A 25,025-nucleotide genomic window follows, 5' to 3' on the forward strand; every position below is an offset into this window, starting at 1 on the left:
GTTGGGCCTAATATTATTAATACACTGGGCTTCGAATTTGTTCATTTGGGCTCGAATTAAATTCCTTTTGGGCCTAGTTTATTTTATTGGGCCGGAGATTAATTCAATTGGGCTTTGCTTATTTTATTTCCATTGGGCTAATACATATATTGTTTGGACTCTTTTATAAATGGGCTCTTATTATTTATTTTTGATTGGGCTTCTATTAATTATTAATAATGAATTTATTATTTTTATTAATTGAACTCCTACTATTTTAATTGATTAAGTTCAATGAAATTTATTAGTTAAGCCCAATGAGATTTATTAATTTAGGCCATTATTTAATCCTAATTATTTTAATTAGTGATAAATTTTTAAGACTTACTAATCATTAATTAGTAAGTAAATTAGATTATTTTAAGATGAGTAGATTATTGAAGATTAATAATCCGTCCTCATAAGACGAGCTTTATTTCCTTAAATAGGATTAACATCTCATAATTTAATTAAAGGAATATGAGTCATGCATAATCATTTCACGCATCCTCATTTATTGAGATTTTTTTTGAGAATTAGAATCTTATTTTATTTTCTCGGATTAAAGGTCAAGCACCAGAGTTAGAGCTAAATCGTGAGTCTGCTATTCAGGTAGGCTTTCTATGTATAAACTAAAATTATATATTAGAATTGTTAAGACTTTATGCTTATGAATTTAAATGATATTGTCAATGCCTAAATGCTTTATGTTTTATTATTAATTGCCTATCTGATGTTAATCGAATTCGGATTCTGGATGGGACCGCAAATCCCTTCGGAATTAGTGTACACCTTGTGATCGTGAGTCATCTAACGGGTTGGCCGATCATAGTGTCCGTAGAGGGAGGCCTCCCTCTCGGCACGAGTTACTGATATGGTGATTAATGATATAAAATACCTGCGCGGGTTATTGATGAAAGAAATGATATTATGTTTGGTAAATACGAGTCTTTAAAGGAAAACCCTCGTATCTTACTACTGTTGAAAGGCTTGACAATAAAATATTATGCATGTATGTAAATTTCGGCAAGTGTCCACTAAGTACTTTTGTACTTAGCCCTGCATGTATTTTTTTAATGTGCAGGTTGAGCGGTGATCGAGGATGTAGTGTGCAAGCGGAGCTTTGTCAAACTAGGATGATTACCTCAGAGTGGAGTATATGTCTTCATACATATACTCAAATTGTTATTCCGCTGCAAACACTGATTTTACTAAGACATTATGTTATCTGTCAAAACAATATGTACTATTTAATAATGTACTCAAACTCGTTGAGTACCCCTTTGAATAATATTATGTACGGTCCCCTTGTGGCCTTCATTGATTTCTAGATATTTCGATTGATTTCTTTATACAAGTCAAGTCATCAAGAAACCGAATATGCCCCTTTCTAAATCCCGCTCCTAAATTCCCTCCCTTAGTCGCGGTTTTCCCGAATTTGCTATCCTTAGCAAGTGCGGTCGTGACAGTTGGGCTAGGGCTTGAGGACTTGGGCCGATTTTAATGGAGTGTTGGGCTTAGGTTTGGGTTGAATCAGTTGGGCTTTTGTTTTAATCTCTTTGGGCCGGTTTTTATTTTATTAAACAGTTGGGCCTTTATTTTATTTATCAGTTGGGCTGATTAGTTTAATTCAGCTGGGCCTTATTTTAAATCCTAATTGGGTCAGTTTTATTTTAAAACTTTGGGCTGTCTTGATTAATTAATTAATTGGGCTGCTCTATTTTAATTAATTGAACTATTAATTAGTTTAATTAATTATTTTCAAAGACTAATTTTCATAATAATATTAAAATTATTATTATGTGCATATTTTAAGTAAATTACTTATTATATGTTAAGCAAGACATGAAATTGCATTATATTTTGCAATAAGAGAATTTATGATTTAATTGGTTTTAATTATAATTCCAATTATTAAAGAAAGTCGAGTAAGAATATTGTTGGTGTTCTTAACTCAAGAGAAATGTTTTTAATTATTTATTCATTAAATTTTAAAAACCCGGCTAAGTGAATCATAGAATATTAAGCACTACACCATGACTTAAGATTAGCTTCACGAGACCTATTAAGAATAGAATTTCTTGTAGGCTTTGTGACCAGGGGGATTAGCGCTGCTTTCCCAAGACAGGTTTTTATGTGTATGATCTTCAGGCTTTGCCTATCCAGGTGGGCTTACTTTCCAAATGTACAAAGTATGATTGAGTTATTAAGCTCTAAATGTTTTCAATGAAATGCAAATTGTTTATTTAATGTAATGAAAACTGTTTATCCAATAAAATGTTTATGTGCACTATGCTCTGTTTAAGGCTCGCGCAGTTAATCAATTGAGGTTCTCTTATGACCTAATACGTTGTTTGAGAATTGTGTACACTTGTTAGTTGACTCGGTGGGTTGATCTCCATCGGGCTCTAACCAGAGGCGTTATAAGGGTGCTCGGCTGGATGTGTTCCGGAGCATGAGAAATATCAGGCCTGCCTGGGTAGCGTCCCGAGGTCAAAGTAAACTTGTTTGAGTTACGCCCTCAGTTCAAGTAAGCGGGAGACAGAGATCCGTCGGTGGCTAAAAGGTCCGGGATCACAGCGAGTAACAGAAAGGGAGTGTGACATGTGCGCACAAATGAAAAATGTTTTAACATGCTTAGAAGTTCTTTCAATTTAAAACCTTCTAAGTCATGTCAAGTATGATTGGATAAACTGTCTTTATTAAAATATGAGATGTTTCAGAAAATGCATGCCCACTAAGTACATTAGTACTTAGCCCAAAAATACTTTCAAATGTTTTCAGGTTGGCTGGCCGGTGCTGACGGGACGGAGCTGAGGCTAGCGATAAATTCCTATGTTAGACTTCCGCTGTAGCAATTACTCATATCAGTCTTTTGTTTTCCCAACTTAAGATCTTCATGTTAAATTTCAAATGATATATCTGACCGAGCTTAGACTCTTCACTACTTAATTTATGCCAATGAATGTCGGTTGTCAGAAGCATGAAACAAAACTTGTGATCCAAAGGGGCATAGCCCGACTTTCTATCATATTTCGGGTTTTTACAAGGTTGTTCCTTGTTTATTTCTATGAATTAGTTGCACCTCGATTATATTTATTCATTCAAGAATTGGGGTGTGACATTGTTTCTTCTATTTTATTTATATTCTCCGTACAGTTGGTGGGGCTGTAATGCCTGTTAAACTGAAAATTATTGTTTTGTCACTTTGTCAACCCAATATAATGTTGGCTAAGTGTTTCATCGACTTAGCTCTTTTTATCATTCTATTTGTTTAGATTCAGTCATGAATTCTTACTTCCACTTTGTAGGAAAGTCTGTTGTCCTTCTATATACATCAAAATATCATGACATACCTGTTGTTGTAAATCTTTCTGATTTTTATGATCTCAAAAGAGGAATTTAGGAACGCTTTGGTAATGATATCTTGGGAAGACTCAAGAAGAACGAAGACATAGATGTAAAAGCTGAGACAGGTTATTGTTTGATTTTTCCAGTTCTTCTTTTGGCATATTTTATCTCTCTCACGTTTCTCTCTCTTCCACTATTCTCTCTTCGTTTAGCCCACGATTTTCTCTTGATTTAACCTATAGACATGTGAATGTGTGTCTCTAAAAATGATAGGAATTTAGTTAGTGTATTAGTTGTAAGTGATGCTATGAGATATTTTAAATTCTTTAATCTACAACATAAATATGTGATTTCTTGAACATTTTTCTAAAGTTAAATTATCATAGATGATCATAGGGATACTATTAAAAGAGTGACTTATTATAAGTTTTATGTTGGACAAGAGAGACTGATATGTGATAAAGGTTTTATTCTAAGAAGATCCTCCAACACCAGTGGTAATGTAACATTGAAAAGGTTCTTATGTCATTGAATTTAATTTCTCTTTTCTATAATAGCTTTAAAAACAGTGGAGAAATGTATCCAGATTGGGTGTCGAAGAAGGATGGAGAGCATTAGAAATTCGATGGAACGAGGGAAGGGAGTAAATGGGTGTTGTCCATCGATGCATAGATCTTTGAGGTTGCACCGGATTTTCATCTGGTCAAGATGAAGAAGGCGAACATAGATACATTGGAGTATCATAAGGGAGTGAAGGAGGAGATAAGGTCATCGTTGAAGGATATTATTTGGACATGGCAAGGGGAGGAGCCGCCGCCTACACCACCACAACAACACGAAAAAATAGAGTTTCAGACATCTCAGATTTCAGAGTTTTTACCTTAGAAGCTTTAGGTTTATGATTGTGACTTAGATATTTATGTATTGTATTTTTCCTTAGGCAAGAGTTGATTCCCTTTGATTTTTTAGTCATTTGTATCTTCATGCTAATTTTTCGATATAATCTAACATTGCGATCTTCATACTCATGTTTATATTTTAAAATAATCTTGATGATATCCGTTTTGTAAGAATAAATAGATGTAACGTTTATTACATTGTCATGTAGATCATTTATGTTTCAACTTGAGAATGAATGTTTTTATACTTCCTTAATATTTATATAAAATTATTTGCTGTGAAATCAACTTAAGAAACAGTAGGTGCATGGAAATGTATGGAATAATAGCAATTTTGGAAATGATTTTTTTTTTTTTAAATATGACATGCATTTTTCCGTGTCTAACTAATGGAAAATGGAAAATTTGATGAAGTCAATTTGTATAATTTTGTAATTTTGATATGAATGTTATATAAAATGAAATATCTCAAAATCAATAAATTTTATGATTTTATATTAAATTTTTGTGATTTATAATTCCATTCTATTGAACAATTTGATTGATGTAAATTATATTTTTGTTATCCATTAATTTAACTCATAAATAATGATATTTTTATATAATACTGTAAAATATGAAAAAATTATATCATGGTCCACGCGATGATCCGTGCATCGCACGGGAGGACGTACTAGTTTAGTTATTATACTGCAGTAGTTTTCAGTTTATGTAATATCATTTTATGTAATTTTAATTAATGTAATTTCAGCTTTTATACCTTATACTTTATTAACATCCATTACTTTTTACAATGTCACATGCATATACTTTTTCACTTCATTTTTTGCAGAGTCACGTACATTTATTTTTGCTACATCTTTTTTGTATAATCATATGCATTTGTATTGTATGCATATATTTTTTTTTCCTTTTTTTTGAAACCTTGCAATTTTCTATTATTTTAATTTATATTTAACATAATTAAAAATATTATAATTAAAAGTAATAATATCGACATTGGATGATTGTAGTGGTCATTGATAACCCATCAAAAGTATGTGTGGTTGAGTTGGATAATATATTGGTGATGTGAAAGAGAAAGAAATTAATAAAACATTGAAAATATTGGATGATTGGGTCGGTCACTATTAGGGATAGTCTTGGCAACCACTTCAAATAGTCAATTATCTAACTCTTTTAATATTTAATTAAGGGTTAAGTACCAGATTCCCCCTATCGATGACGTCTCTATCGCGTACAGGACTTCATAGACAGGGTTAGAGATGTTTACTACTAGGGCTGGGAATTTCGGGATCGGGTAATCGGGTACCCGATATCCGACCCGAAAAAATTGGGTATCGGGTACCCTATACCCGAAAAAATCGGAGTCGGGGTCGGGGTCGGGTATTTAGGCTGTGAAAAAATCGGGTATACCCAAAATACCCGAATTTTTAATTAAATGTATTTTAAATTATATAATTAAATTTAATTTTTAAAATCAAAAGTTAAAGTTTCAAAATGAAGTCAGAGGGTCTAATTCCCATTTCCGAGAATCGAGAATCCCAAATTCCCTATTTCCTTTAATCCCTTCATTTTCCTATTTCCCTTCGTCTTCGTGAGTCTCCCGTCTCCGCCTCCCGCCTGCTGTTCCAGGGACCAGAATCTCCGGCCTCCCACCCAGCGCCCTTCGCCCGCCGTTGCCGTTTCCGCGACGGCGCGACCCTCTCCAGTCGCCCCCAGGTCCGAGACCCTTGCTCAGTCGCCCAGCCGTTCCCGTCGTTCCGCCGCCGCCTACGACTTCGCCCCGCAGCAGCCGCACCGCCTCCGAGCTCCAACAGGCGCTGCTGCTTCTTCTTCTTCCTCTTTTTTTTTTTTTTTAAATAAACAGATATGCTTTTTTGTACAAAATGGAGAATTGCTACAGATCTGAAAGTTGATACGACTTAGAGTTTGAGAATTGAGCAAAAAAAATGAAATTATGTACAGATCTGAAAGTTGCTACAGATCGGGTAATTTAGGGTACCCGAATACCCGATTCGGGTACCCGAGTCGGGTATTAGGGTACCCGATTTTAATTTCGGGGTCGGGGTCGGGTATAGGGTTTAGGGGATTTTCGGGTTCGGGTACCCGATTTTTTCGGGTAGGGTACCCGAACCCGACCCGATTCCCAGCCCTATTTACTACCACAACGTGGCAAAATCGCATCAAATTCCTCCACCATTTAACGGGGGTTAACAGCTTTGACTATGACTATAGGGTCCTATACGATTTTGGTGGGGTATTTGGTGCGATTTTGCCACGTTGAGATAGTAAACATCTTTGACCCTGACTATAGGGTCTTGTACGCAATAGGGACGCCATCGATGTGGAGAAATTTGATACTTAACCCTTTAATTAATTTATCTCTCTTCAATATCACCAATATCTATCTCAACCAACCACATCCTTTTGAACTGTTTATCCACAACCACTCCAACCACACTATTTTATACAACTATTTTGTTGTGATTTTTAATCATAATATTTTTAATTGTCTTAAATACTAATTAAATAATAATAATAAATTAAGAGAGAATGATAAATTTTTTAATAGTGAAAATTGATGTTATATATAGAGAAAATTTCCTAAAAGTACGAAATAAATAGGGGTGAGCAAAATCGGACCAAAACCGACGGATCGGTTTTTTCGATCTGGGTCGATTTTGGTCCATGTATTGGTCCGGCCCGGTCCTATTTTCTTGGACCGAAAATATTTCGGTTTGGTCCCGGTCTCGGGGAGGCCAAAACCGACGAAAATCGGACCAAACCGAATATATACTCCCTCCGTCCCCAAAATAAGTTCCTCTTTGGGGACGGCACGGGTTTTAAGAAAAAGTGGTAAAGTGTATTGATAGTAGAGAAAAATATGTTATAATTAGTATTGGGAGTAGTGAAAATGTGAAAAAGTGAAAAGTAAGAATAAATAATGGGGTAGTTGTCCAAAAATGGAAAGAAAGAAAGAGGAACTTATTTGGGGGACGTCCCAAAAAGGAAAAAGATGAACTTATTTCAGGGACGGAGGGAGTATATTTTAAATATATATTTAATATTTTTATTAATATTATTAATATTTTTATTAATATATTAATATTTTTATTAATTTCTAATATTTTTATTAATATTTTTAATATTTTTATTAATTTTTAATATTTTAAAAATGGTCGGTTTTGGACCGAACCGGACCGAGAACCGATGGCGGTTTCGGTTCGGTCCTAGGGTTTTAGTTGGTCCGGTTCGATCCAAAAACTATTAAAAATTCGGTCCTCGGTTTTATCGGTTCGGTCCGGACCGACTGCTCACCCTTAGAAATAAATATCTCAAATATCATATCCTCATAATTTCCTATTTTGTTATAATAATAATAATAATTTTAATTTTATATGTTTGAATACAAACCAAGAATTTCGTTAAAAAAATACGAACAAAGAACTTTTATCATCATTTGTTCATATCTATGGATAATTCTTTTTTCTTGAAATGTTATGGATCTCAATAGTAAATTTCTGAAAGCATAAAAAAGAAGTCGAAATTTCGATCAATTTTCAGAATTAGAACACATTTTGAATTTGAACATATCGATACTCAAAGAACGTATTTAAAAATTTAGAGCGGCTCAATTTTCCAAAACTATGGTGGCAGAGACTACATATATTCCTGCTCATGTTGCTATAGACAACTCGAAACGTTGGCCGGAATTCTGGCTAGGATGCTCGTCGTCTCTGCAGTCCGAATGTTTCTGTCAATACCTATGGTTATGGCTATGGTCTGTCAACATAAACCAGAGTATTATATAGATTGAAGAGTCACGAGGGGGACTTTGTCAGCAACATTTCAACAAAACCACAAGCCATCCAACATTTCAAAAAAAAAAAAAAAGAACACAAACCATCCAAAATCAAATCTACCTTCACATGTCATAAACCTCTTCATGCATTGTTGGCATTGTTGCCCTCTACCTACTCATGGGGGAGTTCTCGGATCTAGTAGAGTTGTTCCGACTGTCAATAAATCACAGACACTGAAATTGACCCTATCATCACATTTACCATTTCATAGGGAGTCCATGCCCTGAACCCGGCTACGCTGATGTCATCTTCATGCGTCGGGTATACACCTTTAATCCACCTGGCGCTGCTCCATCACTCTCTTCCTGCAAATTCTGCCGTTTATAATCATAGCGATAAGGGATGTCAACGGAGTGAAGCCTGGCTTCTCTCTCTTCCTGCAAATTCTGCTGCTGTTTATGCTCATAGGACATAAAGCGATAGGCGAAATCTGGTACTTAACCCTTAATTAAATATTGAAAATAAAAAAGAATTCACAATAATAAAAATTGATATTATGTAAAGACAAAAAAAATAAGTTACAAATAAAAAATAATTAAAAAATAGATTTATTCAAAACAGATGAGAGAGGATAGAGATTTTTTAATAGTTTTAATCTTTAAATAAACATTAACTTTTATATTTTAAATAAAATATTTACATAAAATAGTATCAAATTCAAGTTCTTATTGTGATATTTACTGGGGTGTATTCGTTGTGAACCCAGCGCTCGCTGGGAACCCAGCGTGTTCTGCCTTCCAGCGGCCGCTGGAGCTCCTATTCAGAATGCACGAATTCTGGGATTTTACTCAAATCCCAAACAAATACCCCTAATTCATGCTCAATTTCGTGAAATTCATCAAATTCCGAACTAATACACCCCTAATTATATAATTCATGCTCAATAAAATCAACCAATATCCATTAAAAAAAATCTAAAAATAACGTCAACATCCATAAAAAATCCAACATTGAAAAATAAAACGTTAATTCAACGACATCCATCAAAACACCTCCCTAACTATTATCTTCGGTTTCCGCCTGTGTGTCTTGATCGGTTTCAGTTGTTTGTCTATTTTCCCACATAGCATTAGCAATACTTGCTCTTCATGCATTAGCTTCATTCCTCTGAGACAGCTGGCTTTGAGAAAGATAATCCAAAATGTCCGCATCGTTCTCAACATCTGCTGCAACATTTCCTTCTTCAACATCGACTGGAAATTAATCAGAACGACACTCCTTTCGGAGAAAGTTATGCAATCCAGCACAAGCCAAAACTAACTATGCTTGTGTCTGAAAAGGGAACGGAGGAGCTGTTTTGAAAATTGTGAAACGTGATTTGAAGATTCCAAAAATGCGTTCAATCACGTTTCGCAATGATGCGTGTCGAAGATTGAACAACTCATCTGCATTTCTTGGATTACGACCGTCACCACCGAAATCTTTGAGATGATATCGAACGCCACGCAACGGAGCCAAAAACTGACGACGATTAGCAAATCCACAATCTACTAGAAAATATTTACCTTGAGGCACGTGGAGTCCGTTTGGTCTAGACAACGCATCACTTAAAATTTTGGAATCATGGGCTGAGCCTTCCCATCCACTAAGCACATAGATGAACTGCAAATCAAAGTTGCAAGCTGCCAAAACATTTTGCGAATTCACCCCATGACGGTTACGATAACAACTCACGTCTTTACCTATTATCGTGGCCGAGATATGAGTGCCATCTATAGCCCCGATACAATCCTAAAATAATAGGTGAATGTGTTATACAAAAACCAAAAATATTTAATATAATACAAGAGCAGAAATATTATACCTTGAAGTAAGGATAAAATCTGGTACTTTTCCGAATTTTAGCGGGTATTGCGCCAGTCGGCTTAACCATCATGTCCGGTGCTATGGTGTTCAATGCTCTCAATATTTTGTTGAAGTTCTGACTAGTAGCAAAATGCGAACGACCAAACCTTTGGCGAACGTTACAATAACGATCGTTGTGCCCTACAATGATGAGGAATGTTGCCAACATTTCTTCAACAGTTGTATATCGTGTATCATCCACATGGGCTTTCTCCCTAATGATCTGGCATAATTTGATGAAGACGTCAGGATACATTCTATACAACTGTCGAAACTGGCTCGGATCTCCATCCATCATTCTCGTAATAAAACGGAATCCTTCCCTAGTCTTTGGTCGTCGCATCAGAGCGTTGTCAGCAGTCGGATGTAGCGTCATAATATTTCCCAATAGAGTGATAACTACCTTAGCTGCTTCCATCAGTTGCCTAACAAGATCAGAAAGTTCAATCTCCATCTCTGTTTCGATTTCATCCTCAAGTTCTTCATCTATGTCTTCTTCAATTGCAATGTTAATTTTATCTACATAATTCATGCTGCCATTTAAAACAATGAAACAATAATTGAAATAAGAATAAAAGGGACTCACAAAAAATAGCCTTTTAAAAATACTCATAAAAAACCATTCATTAATCAACAAAATAAAGTATTAAAACATAAAACCAACAAAACAATGTACTCATAAAAAAATGGTGAAACAAAAATAAAAACATAGTTCAAAAAACATGACTAAACTATCCTCTATTTCCTAGTCTTGAATTCTATCCATCTTTTGCGTTGAGGAACAGTCATTTTCATAAATCCATATTTTTGTGACTTTGTAACAAGCAAGTCAAATGCTGTGTAGCGGTCATCTTCACTCAAATCAGGAATTTCTAAGATAGCATCCCAAGTTGTAAAACTTTTTTCCTTTTCTCTTTTCTCCATCATAGTATCTCGTTTCACGAAGAGGCTTTCAACTCGATCCATTGTGCTAGTGACTTTTTTAATTTCTACCATGAGCTCCTGATGCGAACTATTTTCAGTGTGGCCTGAATTTGTCTCAAACTGGCCTCTGCTTCTTTTGGCGGGAGCTCTTCTCTGAGTTGACTCCACAGGCACTTCAGTGGGCTCCAAAGGTGATTTGGAGCCGGATAACGGTGGATCATCTTCACCCAGTACTACAAACGCCTCAGTAGCAGTATCGTAATTCAACTCCTCTATGAGCGGACCTCTACTTTCATCAACTCCTATTGTCCTAGCATCAGTAGCACTACCAACTCCAATTGCGTTTCTTCCTACAGCCACACCGTTTCCAACAGCAAGCCTCAAGTCATCATAATCCGAAAAACTCCCAGTGCGTAAGTATGCATCTTTTGGGTGAGCCTAAAAACATAAATAAGAAAATTATTAATTAACTATATTATTTAAATTAAATTGTGTTTAAAAAATAATTGATAACAAATTTACCTCTATATACGCATCCCATACTTCATCTGGGGCCGTGAATTTTTTGGTGTCGTTGTCATAACCAAAACCAGAGTTAAACTTCATGAGGTTTGAATACGCAATCCAACGGCTCTTAAACCATTTGATACGACTTTGGTAGTGATTATAATTTTTATTGGACCTAAGTTTTTCATTGAGAACAGGCAATATCATTTCCTCTACTGTTGCTTTGCTAAATATACCACTATTATCGCGCCATCCCCTAATTGCAGATTCAACCAGAATTCGTAACAAGACATCACTTTGTTCCTGTGTCCATGCTTCATCCACTGCCCTTTTTTTGGAATCTTGTGGTTGAGAGTCTCCCATAATAATATTACTAGACACCGAACAGTACTATATGAATGAATAAAAATAAAAAATAAAAAACATCAACAAAAAACTAAAATCAACTCACATGCAATAGAAACACAGCATACAGTTGCTAACAATTTATAAAGGTACAAGATTCATGCTATAGAAAAATTGCATAATTAAAATACTATGAAGATATAAAATTTATGAAAAAATACCTGGCTAAAAGCTAATATAGAACCCTGAACTTGTCTTTTTTTTTTAAGGGGTGGTAGGCGTCTGGCGAATGTGAGAGGAGAACCCTGAACCTGGGTATTTAAAAGCGTTGCTGGGCTGGGCTGCCTGGGCCCAGCGACCGCTGCAACCCAGCGGCCGCTGGGAACCCAGCGCACGCTCAAACCCAGCGAGCGCTGGACTTTCTCAACGGGTGCTGAGTTCCGGCGCTCGCTGGCTTCTTGGCCGCGGGCGCTGGAACTCAGCGCTCGCTCAAAAATCCATGGATTTCAATTCTCGTGGTTCTTGGCTGGATTTTGTCGTGTGTATTTTTTTGATGAAATCCATGAAAGTCATTCCGGATTTGAAGTCAATGGAATAACGAATACACCTAGATTTGTATGGATTTTAAAAAGTCTGAAACGAATACACCCAGATTTATATGGACTTTTAAAAGTCTTGAACGAATACACCCAGATTTCTACAGACTTTTAAAAGTCTGGAACGAATACACCCAGACTTTTAAAATCCATAGAAATCTATTAAACTCCACAACTAATACACCCCCCTTAATTTAAAGGTTAATTACGCCAAAAATCATGAACTATACATCCATTTTCAACTTTTCCATGAACTTTTTTTTATATAAAAAATTCCCTGAACTTAAAGGGTTGAACAATTTTTCCATGACTTTCAAGAATCCCCAAATTGAATGCTGATATGGTGTCGCCGGCACTGACATGACGTCGTCGGCAGTGAATCAAAACGACGTCGTTTAGTTGGGGGATAAAATAATGTCGTTTTGAGCCCCAACCATGCCTCATAGCCGGAAAACTCACTAGACGTCGCCGGAATCAGATTTCCAGCCTCGGGTCTGTTGCAACGCCGTCGCTGCCGCGATTCTGAATGCCCGGTCGCCCGCCGCCGCCTTCACGGTCCTAGGGTTTCGATTTGGGTGTGGGAGGCGGAGGGAGGCGACGATGGCGCCGGTGTTCGAAGGCCAAGGCGGCGGCGACGTCTTTAATGGAGAAGCTAGGGCACGAGGTCTTTAGGAGAAGAAGAATTTCTGGTGGAGAAAAAGACCCTAGGCAGCGCAAACCCTAGAGAAGGGCGGCATGGCGGCGACCGGATGCAGGCGGTGGTGCGAGGGGGATGAAGACCCTAGGCAGCGCAAACCTTAGGTCGGTGGCGCGAGGGGGAAGATGAAGGCAGCAGATCTGGTGTGGTGATGGATGAAGGCAACGGCGGCGAATCTGGTGTGGTGGTGGGGCAAGGCAGCGGAGGGGGCGACAGAGGGTGGTGGATCTGGTGGTGGTGGGGGAAGGCAACGGCGGCGGATCTGGTGTGGTGGTGGGGGAAGGCAGCGGAGAAGGCGACAGAGGATGGCGGATCTGGTGGTGGTGGGGGAAGGCAACGGCGACGGGGGCGACAGATGGTGGCGGATCTGGTGATGGTGGTGGAGAAGGGCGGCGGCAGAGGTGGGAGTCAGTGGGCAGTGCCATGTCAGCTCGTAATTGCCATGTGTCAATTTTCAATCATAATAGGCACCATGTCAGCTCGGAGCTTCACCGGAGCAAAAAAGCATGGAAAAATTGTTCAATCCTTTAAGTTCAGGGAATTTTTGATACTCCATCCGTCCCATTAAAGTTGGCCACATTTCCTTTTTGGGCGTCCCACTAAAGTTGGCTACTTTCCTTTTTGGGTAAAAATCACACCAAATTAAACTCTATAATTAATCAACTAATCTACACCAAATTAAACCTATCTTCTAATTAAATCTAAATCATCTTTATTTAAAAACACACACCAAACACACACGCACACAGCCCACAGCGCCCCACTCCATTCTCTCTTCTTCTCCGGCGGGTGCCACCCCCATGGTCGCCGCCGCCTCCTCTCGCCCCTTCGGCCGCCGTCGTCGTGGTCTTTGCCGCGACCACCGCCGACCCTTTTCCTCTCCCTGGCCTCTGCTATCTCCCTCTCGCCCCACCTCTGACCTCCATGTCCCTCGTCTCAACTATCTCCCTCTCACCACCCCCATGGCCGCCGGCGCCTAGATCTGAGGTGGTGTGGTTGACCGGCGGCGAGGCAGCCGTCGACCGGCCTCCATCTCCCAGACACTTCCGCCGCTTAACAACACAAACCAGATCTCACTCTCTCTCAGCCAAGTTCAGATCGGAAATCGGCCCCCCCTCTTCTCATCCGGCCGCCGCGAACCGCCACCGGGTGCCGCCACCCTCGTCTCCCTCGAATTCCTCTGTTTCTGCTCTACCACCTGCACACAGCGGCGACACTGCTCCCTCCATAGACAAGGGCCGCGAATGGAGGATCTAGGGCTCGGCGGCGGCGGTCTTCCGAGCGATTCTGGCTCGTTTCTTTGAAAATCTCACAGATCTTCTTCTACCTAAGAAAGTCTCTCAGATCTTTCTTTGAATCTATGGTTCAGATCTGGTGTTAAGGTTGTTGGCAGAGATGGTGGTTGTTGGAGACGGTGGTGGTGGTGGTGGTGATTTCTGGTTTTTGAGTGGATTTTGAATTGTTTCTTGGATTGGGAGGGAGACGAGGGTGGCGGCGACTTCGCTGGAGGAGGGGGTGGCTGACGCCGGCGACTTCGCCGGATGAGGGGGTGACTGATGCCGGCGACTTCGCCGGAGGTGGGTGGATGAAGAAGAAAGTGAAAGGAGGAAGAAATTATTTTAATTAACTCAATAATTTTAATGGGCCCCACTCAATTAAAACATAACACTCCATTTCTTAATCTCCGTGCCGAAAAGAATGTAGACGACTTTAATGGGACGGAGGGAGTAAAAAAAAAAATCATGGAAAAGTTGAAAATTGAGGTATAGTTCATGGTTTTTGGCGTAATTAACCCTTAATTTAATATGCATATTAAATATATTATAATTAAGCGAATTCCATAATTTTAGAAAGAAATAAAACAAAGAAATAAAAAGTTAAAGATAAAGAAAATAAACTTTTTTATAGATTATAATTCTAAATTTTATGGTATATATTCATAATATTTTATTATTATTAACAATATTTAACATGTGTCATATCGGTATACAAACAATTAACCCAAATTATTACCAAAATAATTTTTTTTAGTTGATCAAATTATTACCCAAATTATTAACACTTGATGATCACAAGATTATTTAGCAATTATCTGCAGCGAGCACAAGAATGCAGAAAGAAATGGGAAAAAAAATAATGTTAGAGGTGGCGCATCCTAATTAAAAATTGCTAATATGCGCGGGTGGGCTGTCTCTCCCGGCGGCAGCCATAGAAAGCATCGCTCCTCTCTCTCAGTGTTGAAAGTCAAAACCATGCAAACGCAATTCTCCTGCAATCCACTTGAGTGATAGCAGATGGCGCTCACACTTTATACCATCTTCACTAACAAGAATCCCACCCCTACACACTCCCTTTTCTCCCCGACACATTTCTCCAAATCCCCCAAATTAACATTCCCGCCCCCAAATTCGAGGACCCATTTCCCCAATCATAGATTTTTCGCGCCCCAACCCAGCCTTCTCGCCGCCGCGAGAATCACCGAGTCATTCCAAGAACCGTACGGAGCCTCGCAGCAGCAAGCTAACGGCAACGGTGGCGCCAATCTCGACACTTTTCTTTCCGTTCTAGAATTCGTCAGCCTCGCATCGTCCGCAGCTGTTTGCTTTTATGCCGCAGTGAGATGCGGGCTGCAGAGGGGCGGGGGTTTGGGGTGGTTGGGGAGGAGGGTTTTGGTGTGGCAGTGTGTGGTTCTCGTGAGCGGCTTGGCTGCCGGGGCGGCGATACGGCGGCGGCAGTGGAGGAGGATTTGCGGCGTTGGGCTCTCGAGAGTGCCGGCTTCTCCTGCGGCTAATTTGCTGGATAGGGTGGAGAAACTGGAGGAAGATTTGCGTGGCGCCGCGACGATCGTTCAGGCGCTGTCGAGGCGGCTTGAGAAGCTCGGTATTCGGTTCAGGCTGACTCGGAAAGCTCTCAAGGAGCCCATTGCTGAGGTGATTTCTTGTCTTTTGTGTTCTCTATTTGTATTTGGAAAGTAGATTGCTTGGATTGGATCATGGTAGATTTGGGATGTTGATGGCATGGCTTATTTGCTCCTTTTTTGTTACAAATTAAAGCACAAAGCAACTATAAAAAAACACACGAAAATTGGTTACCCAGCTGCATGTAGGGCGCTGCTAAGCCATAGAATTTTCACTATATTTTTTCGGATACAATTTCAGGGAACATGACAGGCTATTTATAATGGGAAAGATAGCCCTAATCCGACCCTAACAAGGATTCCTAAACTCCCTTACTAACAAAACGGACCCCAAGAATTCGGACTCCACAACCACAACTCAACACTTTTCAATTGAAAGATTCTTGCTTGGAATAGTATTCCGAAAGTGGATTACTTGTTGATTATAGGAAGTTTTGAGGTTTTAGATGATACGACATGTTTTCTCCTTTTCAATTGAGCCCACGTTTGGTTGGGTGTTTTTATAGGTTGGAAAGGGAATCAAGTAATTGAATCCATTACTTGTTGTTTGGTTTGGATAATGAAATAAGTATTACCCTTACTTGAGGGTAACTCAATCATTCAATTTGTTACCCCTCAAAATAGAGGGGAAACAAAAGAAATGGAATCCCTTACTAATGATTCATTTCCATTGTTAAACCAAACACTCAATAAAAGTAATGGTTATTGTTACCATTCCACTCCTTTATTTGATTCCATTCCATTTCCATTCCTCTACTTGAACCAAACGAGCACTGAATGTGTTTTTCCTGCTGAAAATGATGCAGGCTTTCTAGTTTCTATGCTTTAGTCCATTGTAGAAGGAATGCAACAAAGTTATCTATTGATAAACTACCATCTTATGAGATAATGTGCTTATGAATAAGTAATTTGAGTGGATTAGACTGATTCTCGATTGGTGAATGCTAGTAGATGAAGCTTTACTTAAGCTGCATCGAATATTAGCATTTCTGTTCATTTGAGTGATATAATGGTTAGCGCTTAATATATAATTTTGTTGCTTTTACTTGGGCATTGTTGATGTGTTGAGAGAATATGATAGGGAGTGCTCATTTGAGTATGCTATACAATGCTCTTGCATGATGATATTAGTTTGATATCAAATTTTTTCCTAGATGTATGACTTCTGCTTTCGAAAACTTGTACAAAAGTTCGGTCCTGCATTGGTTCCTGTGTGTGTGTGTGGTGTATGTGTGTATGAAGATGCTACTCTGTCTTCCAGAGAGTGTTGTTATTGTGTGTGTTTTTTGTATTGGTTATTTAATCAAATGAAGGTTGTTTTTCGACGTTGAGAAAGTTGAAATTTGTTGCCTTTTGTATCAGACAGCATTATTGGTCCAGAAAAACTCTCAGGCCACCCAAGCATTGGCTGCAGAAGGAGATGTTTTGGAGAAGGAGCTCAGTGAAATTCAGAAGGTTCTACTTTCTATGCAGGTATATATTTTTATTGAATTATAACCTTAGATAGGACGATTATGTGAAATTCAGAAGGTTCTACCAATTATCATCACCTGCCATGAAGCAAAGCGCCTAAAAAAATCCTCTCTTTTTTTCGTCACTTTTTAGCTCTTCATTATCAGTGGAAATGATAAAGGCAGAACAAATATGCTCATATAGGCAACAACCCTTCCTCCCTGTTTGTTGTCTGTAATTTCACTCGGATTCATTATATTTACACTTTTTGAAGGATATGTTTCTTTTGTTGTTGGTAACTTCTGCATGAAGTTAGTGTAACTTTGTCGAAAATCAAAACCCTCCTCCAGGCTCCAGTTGTAATCTTGGAAGAGAGAGCATCTACAATATGCTTACCACCACTTTACAGTTGCATTTGTGTTGTCCTGCGCCATTCTTGGATATTTTTATTACTCTGTTAGAAATTTGGCCTAAAGTGCCAAACGAATGATAAGCTGTTCAATTTAGATGCCTTTTCTACCTTTACATTTTTATGTAGAAATGTAATTATTTGAAGAGCTTTATCCGAAATTTTGTGGGAACATATATTAGAGAGCTACTCACCTGTTCCTGCAGAGTTGTTTTGTCATTTTAATATGGTCTGAATCTTACTTCGATTCATCGTCTGAGTTGTGTAGGAGCAACAGCAAAAACAGCTCGAGCTCATTCTTGCAATTGGGAAAGCGGGGAAGTTGTGGGATGGTGCCAAACGCGTAAAAACTCAAGATCGAAAAGCACCCGAGGCTCCAAGCAACCAAATGGAAACAATGGCGTGGCAGAAAGAAGGCAACAACGACAGACCATAGCCATAGGTACTGACAGAAACATTCGGACTGCAGAGACGACGAGCACCCTAGCCAGAATTCCACCAATGTTTCGAGTTGTCTATAGCAACATGAGCAGGAACATATGTAGTCTCTGCCACCATGGAACAGGCGGTTATATCGTATTGATAAGATGATTTTATGTACTCTTGTTTTGTAGATTTTGGAAAATCACCTTGTGTTGGGGGAAACGGTTACAAGTTGGTCTAGTTACGAATTTTGTTAAAAGTTGCGAGTACAGACGAGTTTCACTCGAATTATGCAAGACTACTTCAACGACAATTCGACGTACGGTCCTACTTTTTTCCAGCGTCGTTTTCGAATGCAGAAGGAGCTGTTCTTGCGCATCGTCGATGCTGTTCAAGGTGAAGATACTTTCTTCCATATGAGCACTGATGCACTCGGTCGAGAATCTTTCTCTCTTTTGCAGAAATGCACATCGGCTATCCGTCAATTAGCCACCGGGGTTAGTGTGGATGTTTTCGACGAGTATCTCAAAGTCTCCGACTCCACCGGGCGTGTATGCCTCAAGAAGTTCTGCAAGGCGGTCATCCTGGCTTTCGGAGCCTATTACCTGCGCCGTCCAACGCCCACGGACGTCCAACGCCTCCTTCATAAGCACGAGGCGCGACACGGTTTTCCCGGGATGCTCGGGAGCTTAGACTGTATGCATTGGGCGTGGAAGAACTGCCCAAAGGCGTGGCACGACGCCTACACACGCGGTGATCAAGGAGAGTCCACCTTGATATTGGAGGTCGTTGCATCCCACGATTTGTAGATTTGGCACGCCTTCTTCGACGTCGCTGGTTCGAACAACGATATCAATGTGCTGAATCAGTCGCCTCTCTTCTCCGACGTGTTAGGAGGTACGGCAGCGCCGGTGGTCTTTCATGCCAACCAGCGCGAATACCGGATGGGCTACTACTTGTGTGACGGCATATATCCGAAGTGGCGTTGCTTCGTCAAGAGTCCACCAATGGCGACCAATCCGAAGGAGGCGAGGTTCAAGAAGATGCAAGAATCGACACGAAAGGATGTTGAACGCGCCTTCGGAGTCCTTCAGGCTCAGTGGGAAATCATTCGAAGTCCGGCGTGCAATTGGTACGTACATCACCTCAAGGACATTATGTTGTGTTGCATAATTCTCCACAACATGATTGTGGAGCACAAAGGTGCGGCGGCTCTCAATTGGAGAAATGACGACGGGGCGTCTAGCAATACTTCGACGGAGAGTGCTCGACAAACACCGGTGTCCTTCGAGGAATATGTGCGAAGAGATTCAATTCTTCGAGATAGACATCTACATGCTCAGCTCCGAAATGATTTGGTGGAGCACCTTCGGGCACGTTTCGGACCTCTAGGGCCAGAGTAGTTAATTTTTAAGAATTATTTTCATTTTATTAAAATTTTATGTAATATTTAGGATTTTATAATTAATGCAATTTAAATTTGAAATAAATTGTGTTATTAAATTTGAGCAATTAAATTTAAATGAAAAGCATAAAAATCAAAACTAAAAAAATCAAGTAACTCCAATGCAGCACTACTTACTCAATATGGTTCCCCACTATCAAGTAGGCTATCAAGTAAGCCTATTGCGGATGCTCTTGTAAAAGAAGCAAACGAAATCAATAAACCCAGACACACTTCACATTTCACACAATTAACTGATTAAAATAAAGCCATAACTAATCAAAGCCACAACAAGCGATATCTCAACAGTTTTTAAAAGTATGTCTAAAGCCTATTGATCCATCAGCGACAAACCATGATCAGCCAACACATGTAGTGTCAAAGATCCGATAATTCCTACTTCCCCAATTATCATCTCTGTCGATATAATAAGACTTCAGGCAACACTGTATCCATGGTGGCTTTCTGGTAACGTTCTCCGCCGTCGGATCTCTATCTAATCCAAGCAACATGTTCCGCCTTTCTGTTAGCGCATCAACAGAGTCACACTTCTCAAAAAACTTTTCCTGTGTACCAAATTAACACAAATAAAAAGTTACTACAACATATTTCTGTTTTATATTTACTCATACTTAAGAGTGAGAACTCAAATGCAGGGCATAAATTTCAAAATGATATTATCCCTACGTCTAAGCGTATTCCCAAAGATGCCCCAATGTTTGAACGTAACATCTTCTTGGTAACTAATGTTTGACCATTGTCACAAAATGTTCTAAAACACATTTTCTAGTCTCATCGGTAGTGGTGACGGACAAGGTCTAAAGAGCGGACACATCAATTTTCCAAGACTAAGAAATGTGCTCCCGGACTTTTTTTTTTTTGACAATATCTAAATGTCAGTTACTAAACTGTGACATTCTAAATGGTGGAATATTTTCAAGAATACACTTAAACTGAAGTTCATAAGTTAGAAATAAAATGAAAAGGATAAACTGAAAGGAAATTTTTCACAAGGAATGGCCTTTTACCCCATCCTCTGCATAAAGAAAAGCATGTATTCTTGCAGTGGGATCCTCCAGAGTCAACCTCACTCTGTAAATTCCACTAGGCGAACGGAAGTCCTCTACCCTCCATGGGAATAATGCAACAATCCGGACTACACACTTAAATTTATATGTCACCTGCAATGCTCGGATTAAATAGTTGGAAGTGGCAACAAGTCATCTGAGGCTCACGATTCAAGTTTGATAAGTGTTACATAAGGCATATCCAGTTGTAAGTTACTAATATTACATGCATATATGTTAGAATTTCCCTTAGATCATTTAAATTGTATAACAAGAAACAATTTTTATACCAATTAAAAAGAAATATAGTGCAGTAAGCAGAATATCAGATATCCACTTTTAATATTGTAACCATGAAACCAGATAATACCAGCATAGATAGTCATGATTTTTTTTATAATCTAGCAAAATAATGTAAAGCCTCAATATAATATAAGTATCCACCTAAACATTAAAAAGAGCAAACAATAACTATAAATAAAACTTCCAAGAGACAAAGTGATAGAAGTATCACGAGAAGTGGATAAAATCATAACAAGATGGACATCCAACAAGTAATCATCAAATGACAAATGACTTGGGTAGGAGAGCATGCTTTTTCATGAAGGAACTGCATAAAACAATTCAAAATGTTGCAAAACTAGGCTAAAATCTCCAAGGAAATATTTATGTATGGATGCTTATCCACATATGTAATGAGAGAGGTACACTGACTAACAACATAAGGTTGAGAAAGCAAACGTGACAAGGTACCTCAGGATAAGTGAGGACATCCATCAAGGTTACAAAGGGCACATCAGGATGATCGGTCTCTAATTTCAAAAAAAATAAAATTGTAAGCATGCATTATCAGTATTGGTAACATAAAGTACAAAGTCATCATATCTTCAAAGCAACAAGACCTGTTATGGAAGAAGGCCAAGGAAAACATGTGAAGGGCATCCTTCCCCATTTCAAAGGGACGCGCTCCTCATGATTCCTGAATCACACATTCCTTTAGTAATTACTTGAAAAACAAAGAATATCGGAAAAAAATATATATATGAGATACTTGAGTTGCTGTTACATAATTTGGAAAGAATATCAAACACAATTATCATATTAAACATACTGAATGAACTTTATGACCTTTGACGTAGCATTACAATCTTATCATCATCAGGCAAATAGCAAAGCTTAGAGGAGGGTGTCAACACTGCACGCCACAATGCAGCATGAGATTCACATCTTATGTTGATAAACTTCACCCATCTGTTAGATTTTATAAACTTAATGCCAAGCTTCTCCCGGCCTCGATCAACAACCATCCCAAATACACTTCCAACACCTGGAAAGGTGCATAGAATGTCTCTTGATAATGGAGAGGGTTCCAGCGCTAAAGGTAGTGGATTTTCCTTTTCTTCCTCTAATCTGACATAGTATACCACAAGAGCAAAGGATTTCAGTTCACGGTTATGTTTTATGTGTGAAATGCATATTTTACTAGTTGCTTATAGAGCTTTACATTAGGTTAAATCTGTAAGAAATTACTGAGCCGTGTTTGGTTCCTTAAGATATTAAGGCTTTCTAGTTATAATCATAAAATGACCTAAAATGCATATTGCTCATATTTTTATTTCAAATGCATGGATCATGGTTACACAGAAGATGATAAGCTGAGCAGGGTTCCTCCTCAGCATAAGTTCCATACATGAAGTAATGGCACTATAACTAATCTTCAGTTTCAGAATTTAACACTCGAAACCATAAATCAACTATCAACTATGCTGTAATGGCATTATAATTAAACCTCAGATGTCGTGTGCGTAAGAGGGGATACCTATTATAATCAAATAGAGCATAGTTAAATGTCATGATCAAATATATATAGTTCCTTAGTCTACTGACACAAAAGAGGGAAACAATTCCAAGTCCTACATATCCAATTCACATGCATAAGAGGCAATACCTGATATGCTCAATTGATTCAGAGTTACATATCACCCTAAAATCTATAGTTTCTGCGTCAATGACACAAAAAATAGGGAAACAATTCAGAATTAATAACATATAGGAAAAGAGAAGTATGCAACTTCGCTTCAACAGAAACTGGAGGTGTGTCTGTTCCATCCCAAATAAAGAGCATCCACTCATCTTCCTTGACTTGAGCAATATGCAAAATCTAACACAGTAGTGAAAGAGCAAAAGATTAATAATATCAACCAATTGCAAAAGCAACATGAACCCCAACTCTCTAAAATGGGAGGTGTGTCAGCTCTACAGCATTTCAAACTACCTTGCAAAGCAAGTTGAAGCATTCGCCTTCTTTGATCTCTCTCAGGAACAGTGTCTCATGCAAGGCTGTCAAGCAAACATATATGTATAAAAACAACCAAAAGCTACACACTTATCTTCAAATTCAATGTTGAAATGTTTCACAAGAAAATCAATGAATAAAATAGATAAATATAGACCAGCAAATAAGGAACCCCAGCCTGTGATGAACACATAGACATAATAGCCTCAGGTAATAAATGAGTTATAGTAAAACATTAAAAAAAAAAAAAAGTGTGTTGAATGATTAAACTGAAGCAGTGGCAAGCAAACCTACCTTCAATTTTGTCACCAAAGGAACATTTCCTTAACCTCATTATGGCATTCTTGTCTGTCTCTCTAGGTTTATATTTTGCTGATATTTGATAAGGTACAAGTTCCTTAATGGTAGAGCCCCTTCCTTCAAATAATGCAAAACTTGAAAATTTCTTGTTAAACAAAGCATAAACACCCTCAGCCCTAGTTTTTATCTGTACGAAACCACAATTTAATAACCAGTACAACCAATTAGCACCGAACACAAGGGAGGCTTCAGCCAAGAAAAGCTCAAAGAGAGAGAAGAGTAGTTATTCATTTACCACAACATGAGAAACCAGAACTATATTTCCAACACACTCAATTGCAGGGAGCTCCTCCATAGTTTCAGCAAAAAAATGTATATAAATCCCACTTGGCTGCGATTCATCGATGATCCTTACCGAGCAAAAACAATCTTCAAAACCAACACAGAAAGACAATTCAGTCCCATAATTTCTGAAAAATAAAAATTAAAAAATGAAAGAGGTTAGGAAAATACGAAAGGGGGGAAATTACCGGTTCCTTTAGTACGTTTTGGAAGACTGGTCTCGGTTGCTACACCGATAAGATTGACTCGCTGATTAATACAAGAAACTGCGTCAAGTATTTGCAAAAATGTGTAACCGTCGGCACTCATTTTGCAGTAAAATCGAAAGCCTAGCTTTTGTGAACAATCTGTGAGGCGGAGAGGTCAGTTGTATATCTAAACTCTGAAGGCGGCGATGTCGAACAAGGAGGAATACGTAAAAGCAGAAGAATTCGGTAGGAAATTTTTCCCCGTCTCCATAGCACAATACAATGTGCAAGTCTATATTTTCTGTGTAAAATGGTCATTGATTTTCACCAAAAATTAAATTTAGCTGCTTCTGCTGGCTTTACTTAGAAATCTTTCATTTCTGCGTAAAAATACAAGAACAGAATCTGCACTTCTTTTTAAACGCCAGAATCTGCATCAAGCTTCACTTGGAATAATAATCAACACATTTTACAATTTCAATTTCATTTACTTACTCCGTCCACGGATAAATTAAGGTGTAAGTGGAGTTGGGGTCCCACTATAGTAAATTATATTGTGGAATAGTGTTTAAAAAAAAAAAAACATTTTTCCTGAACATACTAAAATGTCAAAAACAAAACATTGATCGTGAACAGATGGAGTATCAGTTTTCTCATGCAATAAAATTTTATTTATAATTGCTTTCGTCCATCCTGAAATAGTTATTTATTTTATTATTTTGGTATGTCCACAAAAATTTTATTTATTCTATTATTCTATTTTTAATATATACTCCTTTCGTCCCTAAAACTTGTGATCCAATGGAGGTGGCACGGATTTTAAGAAAAAATGTGATAATTGTGATTGAGTGGAGATTAGATCCCACATTTTTTTAGAAATGTGAGAGAGAAAGTTTTTGCGGTCTAATGAAATGTCACAATTTTTAGGGACATCCCAATATGATAATAAGGTCACAATTTTTAGGGACGGGGGAATACAAATTTTGACTCATTGAGTACGGCTCCCTATTTTTGGGACACAAGTATTAAGAAAAATAGTGATTAAATAATAAAAGTATAAAAGATGATCGTAACTTTTTGTGAGAAGTTTTTTTTAGAATGAATCATTATTAATGTGATAGACGAAAAATGAAAATGAG

General features: G+C 38.3%; 2 protein-coding genes and 1 long non-coding RNA gene across 3 annotated transcripts; 2 read left to right on the forward strand and 1 right to left on the reverse strand.

Moving 5' to 3' along the window:
• Nucleotides 1–1,618: 1,618 nt before the first annotated feature.
• On the forward strand, nucleotides 1,619–3,083 carry LOC131001449 (uncharacterized). The gene is made up of 2 exons (XR_009093937.1): nucleotides 1,619–2,184; nucleotides 2,803–3,083. It is a non-coding gene; the product is annotated as an uncharacterized LOC131001449 (long non-coding RNA).
• An 11,979-nt stretch (nucleotides 3,084–15,062) lies between these two features.
• On the forward strand, nucleotides 15,063–18,508 carry LOC131001453 (uncharacterized). Its single transcript, XM_057927844.1, has 3 exons — nucleotides 15,063–15,978; nucleotides 17,328–17,438; nucleotides 18,095–18,508. Exons 1-3 carry the CDS (start codon nucleotides 15,343–15,345, stop codon nucleotides 18,260–18,262), a joined length of 915 nt encoding a protein of 304 aa, XP_057783827.1. The 5' UTR covers nucleotides 15,063–15,342; the 3' UTR covers nucleotides 18,263–18,508.
• A 1,425-nt stretch (nucleotides 18,509–19,933) lies between these two features.
• LOC131001451 (protection of telomeres protein 1b) lies at nucleotides 19,934–24,400 on the reverse strand. Its single transcript, XM_057927843.1, has 10 exons — nucleotides 23,887–24,400; nucleotides 23,652–23,785; nucleotides 23,351–23,543; nucleotides 23,036–23,100; nucleotides 22,833–22,921; nucleotides 21,889–22,170; nucleotides 21,663–21,739; nucleotides 21,514–21,572; nucleotides 20,722–20,874; nucleotides 19,934–20,259 (listed from the first exon to the last, which is right to left on the reverse strand). Exons 1-10 carry the CDS (start codon nucleotides 24,005–24,007, stop codon nucleotides 20,053–20,055), a joined length of 1,380 nt encoding a protein of 459 aa, XP_057783826.1. The 5' UTR covers nucleotides 24,008–24,400; the 3' UTR covers nucleotides 19,934–20,052.
• Nucleotides 24,401–25,025: the final 625 nt, after the last annotated feature.

This window comes from Salvia miltiorrhiza, chromosome 8 (genome assembly GCF_028751815.1).
Source record: "Salvia miltiorrhiza cultivar Shanhuang (shh) chromosome 8, IMPLAD_Smil_shh, whole genome shotgun sequence".
Classification (NCBI taxonomy): Eukaryota; Viridiplantae; Streptophyta; class Magnoliopsida; order Lamiales; family Lamiaceae; genus Salvia; species Salvia miltiorrhiza.